The sequence below is a fragment of the Brachyhypopomus gauderio genome, unplaced genomic scaffold (genome assembly GCF_052324685.1).
Source record: "Brachyhypopomus gauderio isolate BG-103 unplaced genomic scaffold, BGAUD_0.2 sc62, whole genome shotgun sequence".
Lineage (NCBI taxonomy): Eukaryota > Metazoa > Chordata > Actinopteri > Gymnotiformes > Hypopomidae > Brachyhypopomus > Brachyhypopomus gauderio.
Window position 1 is genome coordinate 1735277 of NW_027506883.1, and position 9620 is coordinate 1744896.

General features: G+C 48.5%; 1 protein-coding gene across 1 annotated transcript in view; it reads right to left on the reverse strand.

Moving 5' to 3' along the window:
- ulk4 (unc-51 like kinase 4) overlaps positions 1 to 9620 on the reverse strand; it is a 110518-nt gene that overhangs the window by 33886 nt on the left and 67012 nt on the right. The window contains 2 exon segments of the mRNA XM_076988554.1: positions 6058 to 6124; positions 6126 to 6164. Of these exon segments, the coding sequence (XP_076844669.1) occupies positions 6058 to 6124; positions 6126 to 6164 (106 nt within the window).

Here is a 9620-nt window from a genome sequence, read left to right on the forward strand (position 1 = left end):
AAGTCTTTTTATTCACTGAAGAAAAGAGAAGGAACATTAGACCACAGACGTTTCTGACCTCCAGTTCATTCGGTGCGAGCTTTATGACTCTTATGAAAGCATGCTGCAACCCCGGCAACCGCACACACTCCACCCGCACACACACTCCACCCCGCACACACACTCCACCCCGCACACACTCACCCATGAAGAAGTGTGAACGAACAAAAGAAAGAAAAGAAAGGGTTTGAATGGTGCTGAGCATTAATCTAGACAATAACATAAAGACAAATAGAGAACCCCACCTTTCCCTCCGAGCCATTTATGAGACACCTGAGAGATACCATCTTTTATCGTGCCTTCCATTTCCCTGTAGTCACCCCCCACCCCCCTCCATTTCATGCACTGGCATTGATGAAATATAAGAGAGCATGAATAATCTGTTCATCTTGAAATAATAACCTCTCCCGTCTTCCTGCCTCACTAGGGCCAAAGCGGCACCCCAGATCAGGGAGGCACTTGAGCTGCAGGATGGCTGAATGTGTGTGTGTGTGGCTCACATCAGACGACCTCGCGTCACGAGCGCTACGGCGAAGCCCGAGCTCCTCCACCACCACAGGCTGCCAACGCATTCTTTGAGAAATCGTTCTCCGTGCCACGAAAGGCCAAATGTTAGATCATAATGCTCCATCAGCAGAGGAAGCTTTGCCCCAAGGCGGGGCAGATCATGTTGAGGCAGTACTAGCTGGCATCTCAGACCGATGTAGAATCAGCAATGCTTTGTTGAAAAAAAAAATGATCGAATTAACCACAAGAAGCATAACATTCATTCTGAGGATGAGTGAATTTTGTAATACACTTCATACGTACCTAAATGAATGCTTGGTGAATGATTATGCCCTCAGCGCGGCTGACTAAAATACCACACTCTCCCTGCACTGATAAATGAGAACAAAAACACTGCCATGTATGAAATATACATCTTCCAGGTGAGAGTAAAACCAAAACAAAAACGAAAAAGCAAAAATACATTAGAGAGAAAAAAAAAGAAGCAAACTCTATGAGAAGAAATCAAAGTGTTTCTCTTTGCTCAGGATATCAGCAACACACTGCACAAACAGAAGCAAACCAGCTACAGAACAATCAATAAAATAAGGCTCTCCTGCTGAGAGGATGTGCACAGTTTACACCATACAGGGGCCGAGCTCTCTGGAGTTGTGCACACAAGCTCATAGGAAACAGAGAGGGGCCGTGCCAGTGGGACATCATGAACACAGAGCCATCAGAACCGAGCAAGGAGAGGGGAGAAGCTACTGCACTGTATGTACTGTACGCCGGGCCTGTTTGGTAGTGTGCGTCTGGCTAGGCTGTGTGTGCTTGGCTAAGGACAGCTGCATAATATCTAACAGTTCTGAAAAAGGGAAGGAGGATGTGTGTGTGTGTGTGTGTGTGTGTGTGTGTGTGTGTGTGTCTGAGCTGGAGTTAAGTCACACACATAATCGTCTGAATTTAGTGATGAAGCCATGTGCTCAGTAGTGTCTGCTTGCCAGATTACACCAGATAAAGTGCAGTAATTACCTCTGCTGAGACACACGCTGCGATTTCACAGCTACATGAGGAATGGTGGGATGTCTTCCTAATGAAGAGACTCCAAAATCCACAGCAGAACAGAGTCTGCAGCCCGGAGAAGCCACAATTAGTCACAATACAACACAAGTGCCGAGTGTGAAAACGGCAGAACATTTGATGAGTAGGATATATGAGAATAATAATGTAGGAAGCCTCACAAACATGTCGGTGGCAGCATGGGCACACGGAGACATGCTAGGAGTGCAGGACTCCACTAACCCTGCAGTATAAAGGGCTGCTGCAAGACACTGAATATTTATGCTTACAGCTGTACGCTTGCTTCTGAGGGCATTTTTTGAGGTGAATTTTACTGCCATTATTTCAAGTCGAATGATTCATGCAAATAATACTTTAGAATGTAGATTCTCCATGAAGAATGCAAAACAAACAAGTCAGTAGTACACAATCCGGAGGAGAGCACTTTCACATCCACAGTTATGCAGTCCAGGAGCAAAAATATGACAACCGAACGCAGGCAATAAAAGTGAGTCTCCAAATTCCATATACGCATCTGAGCAGATGGCTCTGAGAACAGCTCACAGGCCCATTATTTATCAGCAAATCAAAGTACTGCAGTCATGGAGCCATTTTTAAATGAAGCGTCACAGCTTGAGGGGGACCTTAGTACTCCTGGAGAGGAAGAGGGTGAGAGTGAGAGGGGGGGAGGAAGAGAGGGTGAGAGGAGGGAGAGAGAGAGAGAGAGAGAGAGAGAGAGAGAAGAGAGAGGAGAGGAAGAGGGGAAGAGGGTGAGAGGAGGGAGAGGAGGGAGAGAGAGAGGAATACGGTGAGAGGGGGAGGAAGAGAGAGAGAGGAAGAGGGAAAGAGGGTGAGAGGGGAGAGAGAGAGAGAGGAAGATGGTGAGGGGGAGAGAGAGAGAGAAGAAGAGAGAGAGAGAGAAAGAAGGGAAGAGGGTGAAAGGGGAGAGAAAGGAAGAGGCTGAGGGGGGAGAGAGAGAGAGAGAGAGAGAGAGAGAGAGAGAGAGGAAGAAGGGAAGAGGGTGAGAGGGGAGAGAGAGAGAGAGAGGAAGATGGTGAGAGGGGAAAGAAAGGAAGAGGCTGAGAGGGGAGAGAGAGAGAGGAAGATGGTGAGAGGGTGAGAGGGGAGAGAGAGAGAGGAAGAAGGGAAGAGGGTGAGAGGGGAGAGAAAGGAAGAGGCTGAGGGGGGAGAGAGAGAGAGAGGAAGAAGGGAAGAGGGGAAGAGGGGAGAGAGAGAGAGAGAGGAAGAAGGGAAGAGGGTGAGAGGGGAGAGAAAGGAAGAGGCTGAGGGGGGGAGAGAGAGAGAGAGGAAGAAGGGAAGAGGGTGAGAGGGGAGAGAGAGAGAGGAAGAAGGGAAGAGGGGAAGAGGGGAGAGAGAGAGAGAGAGGAAGAAGGGAAGAGGGGAAGAGGGGAGAGAGAGAGAGAGAGGAAGAAGGGAAGAGGGTGAGAGGGGAGAGAAAGGAAGAGGCTGAGGGGGGGAGAGAGAGAGGAGAGGAAGAAGGGAAGAGGGTGAGAGGGGAGAGAGAGAGAGGAAGATGGTGAGAGGGGAGAGAAAGGAAGAGGCTGAGAGGGAGAGAGAGAGAGAGAAGAAGAGGGGTAGAGGTGAGAGGGGCGAGTAGGAGATGGAGAAGGGAAGAGAGGAGAGATGGGTAGAGCGAGAAGGAGAAGGGCAAGAGTAGAAGAATGGAGAAGGGTAGAAGGAGAGGAGAAGAGGGTAGAGAGGAAGAGAGACAGGAAAAGGGAGAGAAGGATAGAGAAAGGGGAAGTGGGAAAGAGGAGAGGGAGGAGGACAGGGGAAGGGAAGACAGGAATGAGACAGAAGAGGGGAGATGGGGTAGAAGAATGGGATGAGGGGAGGAAGAAGGGAGAAGAGGGAAAGGAGGAGAGGGGTTGAGACAGACAGGCAGGCCCTCACAGACAGACAGGCAGGCCCTCACAGACAGACAGGCAGGCCCTCACAGACAGACAGGCAGACAGACCCGCTCTTCTCCTCACTCTCCATGTCTGACTCTCTCTCTCTCTCTCTCCTCCCTCGGGGATCTTATCTTTCACTCTGGCAAATCTCACCAATTATAAAAACTCATCTCCTTTTCCGTCCGTCTCCCTCCCCTCTGCTCCTTCTTCACACCCTTTCTTCCTTTTCTTTAATTTTCAACCTCTCACTCCTTCACTCTTAGTCCCCCTCTCTCTCTCCCCTACCCTCTCTCTCCCCTCACTCCACCCCTTCACCCCCCCCCCTCTCTCTCAAGCCTGCGTCCCACATCCACGGCTTTGCTAGTCACACCTAAAAGGGCCAATTATAGCATGTTTCCTCACCCCACTCCCCTCCTCTAGTGGTGGTGTGCGGCACTAGCCAGCGCTAGCCAGATAGCACTAATTGTCAGGGTTATATTTAGTGCTGGGTCAGGCCTTCCTGAGAGGGGGAACTGATAAGGCGCATAATGCCGATGGATGGTTGGGGTGGCCTTCATGTGACCCTGCGCTGTAATGAGTGGAGCTGGGTCTAACGCCCCCCCCCCCCCCCTCGAGCACTCACGGGGGGAGAGGACTAAAGCACTGGCTATGATGTAGAGAAACATTTTGTAGACACCCAAAGCGAGAAAGAGTGCAATTACAGCCAAGTATGCAAATGGCCTCAGGAAGTACGTGCAAACACGTAGGATTCACATAATACTCCACAGCAATTTGACCAACTCTCTACTCCTCAACTACAGCACTGGATAACAAAACAAACCTGGATACTCAATGATTAAAAAAAACCTGTCAGTATATGAAAAATGGCACACAAATGTCTCTTATCTAAACCTTTTCTGCTGTCCTGAGCTTCTTGTGTTTTGAGGCCATTCAAAATAAAAATGTCCTTTATTTAAGTGATTTGGACTCTTTCATATTTAGTAGCGTGAAACATATTTAGTAGCCCAATATCCCCTCTTCTTATTTTCAGTAATGATTTAATTGTACTCAGAGGTGAAACATTTTCTCCATGACTTCATGCCAATTTCTCAGCCATAGGTATGTCTCAGTGGACATACCACTCTGAGCCTGGGCCCCTGTAGAATCCCTTTCGTGTGTGTGTGTGTGTGTGTGTGTGTGTGTGTGTGGGCGCATTAGGCTCTTCTTTCTTTCCTAAGGTGCCTCTCTCATTCTGCAGTGTGTGTTGAATGTGGAGTGTGTGTGTGAATCTCTGACTCATCTCACCTCGGTCGAAACAAACACAGACCACACACATGCAGAAGAGGCCCGGCTCAGGCCCGGCGCAGGCCCGGCTGTAGCGGCGCTAACGGGTTAATGGAGGACCAGCAGCGCACTGCTGCTTAACACACAAGCCTAAACCTGTCAACATGAGCATGGCTAAAGGAATCCATTACTCAATAATTCAGCACAGGGAGGAAAGTGCGGGAAGCAGGAGAGCAAGCAGGCCGGGCACTCCGTGGTGGAACAACAACAATACCAGGAGAAAAAAGAGCAGAAATCACATTCCAATGTTTATAGATGAGAGGGGGAGCGAGGGAGATACCCAGTGGCTGGGTAAATTGCATCAGATGAGAGCAGGGAGGGAGTTGGAGAGGTGCAGAGGTACATGGAGAGAGAGAGAGAGAGAGAGAGAGAGAGAGAGAGAGAGAGGGGAGAGAGAGAGGAGAGAGAGAGAGAGAGAGAGAGAGAGAGAGAGGGAGGAGAGAGAGAGTGAGAGAGAGAGAGAGAGAGAGAGAGAGAGAGAGAGAGAGGGAGGGAGGGAGAGAGAGAGAGAGAGAGAGAGAGAGAGAGAGAGAGAGAGAGAGAGAGAGAGAGAGAGAGAGGGAGGGAGGGAGGGAGGGAGGCAGGCTGAGAGCAGCTGTAGCAGAGGCCGAGGAGAGCCGGGCGGGAGCAGATGGGGGTTGCGGGGGCCGAGCCCACACACACAAGCGCGCTGATGAAAGACCTCCACAAAGCTGAAGACTCTCCCCCTTCCCCATCAGTCACTGAGAGCCAACCCAGACAGCCGGGCCGGGCACGGACATGCACACACACACACACACACACACACACACACACACACACACACACACACACACACACACACACACACACACACACACACACACACACACACTCGCACACCTACACACGCACACACACACCTACACACACACACACACCCGCATGAACCCACACACCCACACACAGACACACACACATACAGGCTTTGCACTCAGACAGTGAGATGACAGCAACAATGATCCGCTAATGGAACGAAAACACACTCAAGTAAGAAAAACAAGTGGCGGGCCCTCTGAATACGGGCCCTCTGAATACGGCCCTCTGAATACGGCCTTCTGAATACGGGCCCTTTTCATGAGTGCATACTCGCGCCGTGTGTGTTCTCTGCCTTTGCTGAACTTAGAGTGGACAGAACAGGCTGGTACCCGTCTGCTCCACAGATAACAATGAAGCACAGTGCTGTGTTTGAAGACAGTGGCACTAGTGGCACAAGCACCTTGCTGGTAAAATGGTTGAAGGTCTGTGTCCTTCTGTCCAATCAGATTAGCCAGCAGAGCCATGGCCCACCTGCATGGTTCCTCCAAGGACGTTGGTCTGGTGCTCCTGCAGAAAGAAAATAGAAGGCATTATTTTAATTAACTTTTTTTTTTTTTTCTGGAACACTATTCTATTTTCATCTTTACAGACCTCGACTCTTACGGACAACGTAAGCTAAAGCTCTCACACGCAAATGTTTTGACCCTGCTTGGTCAGTCATTGGCAGTGAACCATGCAAACACTTCCATAAATACATGTTTATTAGTTTGTCAACACATGGTCATGAAACATCAGAAACGTGAGGACTTCGGAAACTTTGTTAATAAGGCCTGGGCTTCATCAAGAAAAACAAAAAACAAACAAAAAAACAAAAACAACAACATAAAATAATATTTCTATGTCACTAGATGGGCCCTTACTGCCGTCCCCAGTGCTGTGTGTTAGTTTGTGGGGGGGACAGAGAGGTAAGGTCGAGTCTCTTTGGCCATACTGGACAGCACTTTCAGCACAGCAGAGCCCCGAGGCTGATAAAAGGAGTGGTGAGAACTAGGAAAGGCCAGAGGTGGAAGTAGTCTCACTGAAGACCTGTGTTCTGATGTTGGGGCCGTGGAAATGCTCTAATCATTCAATAGGTGCTTCAGAGGATGATTAGAAGCAAAATAAGTGGACAATGCTGCAAGGCAAAAAGGGCAGAGAGGGAGGGAAAGAGGAGTGGAGGGAAATCTAGGAAGGCTTTAATTAGACATCAGTGTGAACCTATGGAGAGGGAGAGGGGGAGAGAGAGAGGGTAGAGAGAGAGGGGGAGAGATAGAGAGTGAGAGCGAGAAAAGAGAGGGAGAGAGAGGGGGAAAGAGACAGAGAGAAGGAAAATGAGCATGCAAGCAAGCGATGGCAAGAGAGATAATGGGTATAGAAAGCCAGATGCAGAGATACACCACAGTCCCAAAGAGCACCAACCACAGGCTGCAGAGGAACCTGCGATGCCCAGAAATAATTGCTCTTCCTGCTTTATTTGTGCCCAGAGCCTGGTGATGGGTGGGGTGGAGGGGTCACACGCGAGCAACCCAAACCTTCAGTCCTTACATAAATAAAGCACATATGCAGACGGAGAGCTGACGATGACGCTCTCAGGGTCCGGCCTCTTAAACACTGTTGAACACAGAGACCGGTGCCTGCATGTCACACTCCACACAGGGAAAGAAAAACTACTGAACCTGCATTCTGGGGGAAATAAGTCCATTAAGTGCAGCTCAAAAAACGTTCGTGCCATGAGGAATACAGTGTCCACTGTAGGAACTACCCAGAAGGACAAGCTACGATGGATACCATCAAATCAATCAAAACAACCTTACTTCCAACTTAAACTTACTCTCAAAAGGTAACCAAGCAGTTCTCCTGGCAACTAGCTGTGAAATCCCAGTGTCACATAAGACACAGAGGCTTTGGTATAACATCAGAATGTTCTCATCCTTCCTTTCAATGTAGCACATGGAGCATTTCATCATTCTGTAGTCCAACAAGCGCCGTTCACATGGTGAGGAGTATTACACTGTACTAAAATAGACAGAAATATTAAACACATGACACTGCTTTATTCCATAAAACTCCTAAGTACAACAGTCTGGTCTGGAGCTCGGAGCTCACAGTCAGTGTTGAATGCACACTGTCCTTATATTGACAGCTACAGCTAAAAGCACTCTGCACTTTTATATCTGCCTCAGAAAGCGTGTGCGAGCGGCTCCACTCTACCTCGTCTGGCTGGGACATCAGTGGCCCCTCTCTTCAGAGTGATCCATACTGTCAGGTGACATCATATTCAATAAAAGCCCAAGGCACACAGAGACAGAGGGAGGCTATGTTACAGTAATCCGTCTGGAGTGCACAGAGGTCGGCGAAGGAAGACTTATCTAGGATCAGTGTAGTGGCTTACTCTGGTAATGTCCTCTACCAAAGTTAGACGAGATGAAGCAAATTTCAAATTGACATTGGGTATAGATCACACGATACCTGAGATGGCCCGCCTTGATGATAACATAAACTAATTACATGCTAATATGAAATAAAATTTAAAGTATGCAGCTATATATATATATTAGAGGAAAGTGAGACAAATGCCAGTAGTTAGATTATATCATGCATATTTTTTGCACTTTTGCTATAATTGTAAGCTAAGCATTGCAGCCTTAGCCATTCACAGGAAATAACAGTGACGATCCATATCCACCAATGCGATTTCTAATGTTTGGTAAGCATTAACTATCCAGTAGTAAATGGTTAAGGTAAGCTGCATGGGTGAACCATGCACAAAATGGAGCAGAAACAAGACGTGGGGCTTCATTCACGAGCCACCAAATGACTCAGTGCTGGGTGACGCATTCTCCGCTCTCTCCATAATGAAGAACCATGTTCTCCACAATCTCCAGGTTCCTCTCGTGTTTTTCAGAGAGCTGGGGCAACAGAACTGCAGCAGCACACAGGGCTTGTGAATTAGGATAACATACATTTGTTCCAATTAATGGAATACCAATTAATTTAGTTTTGCCTTAGACGAAAAAACTGTACATTCTGTAAAGACATGGAAGAGAGGAAGAGGACACACGCTTCTTCTGATCTTCAATTGAGCATCTCCAGATTTTACCCTTAATATCTCAAGACGTATATCCTGAGAAAAGTGACTGAGTTGTAAAGTTGTACAGTAAATGTAAAGGATGGAGTACTGGAAGGAGAAGGAGAGCTTCTTCTAACCTACACTTGTGGCTTGATCTACGAGACTTCGTGCCTGGCCAGCAAATAAGCAGGCAGAGAAATCCTTAGGTGCTTGTGCAAAAGTAATCAGCAGCCTTGACTAAGAAGCAGCACAGTTCAGAATTACTAGATTGCTAATGTCATTGACCCTTGAGCAATGTACTGATATCTCAAAGTTTCTCCAGAGGAACTGCATGTTAGCAAATCAAAGTCCTCAGCAAAATGGAAATGTCAAAATGTGACGATTATCGAATTCAGTAATGACTAAGGGGTGTCGTCTATATCACATCATAATGAGGTAAATGCTATTTTATGAATATATTTATATGTACTTGTCAGGGTGTGCCGTCCTAGCCACACAGGGCCACGCCCACACACACACGCAGGGGACACGCTCACACACACACACACATGCAGGGACACGCCCACACACACATGCAGGGACACGCCCACACACACACACAGGGACATGCCCACACACGCAGCCACTCCCTCACACACAGGGACACACCCACACACACGCAGCACTCCCTCACACACAGGGACACGCCCACACACATGCAGCCACTCCCTCACACACACAGGGACATGCCCACACACGCAGCCACTCCCTCCACACAGGGACACGCCCACACACACGCAGCCACTCCCTCACACACACAGGGACATGCCCACACACGCAGCCACTCCCTCACACACACAAGGGACAGGCCCACACACGCCAGCCACTCCCTCACACACAGGGACACGCCCCACACATCGCAACACATCCACACA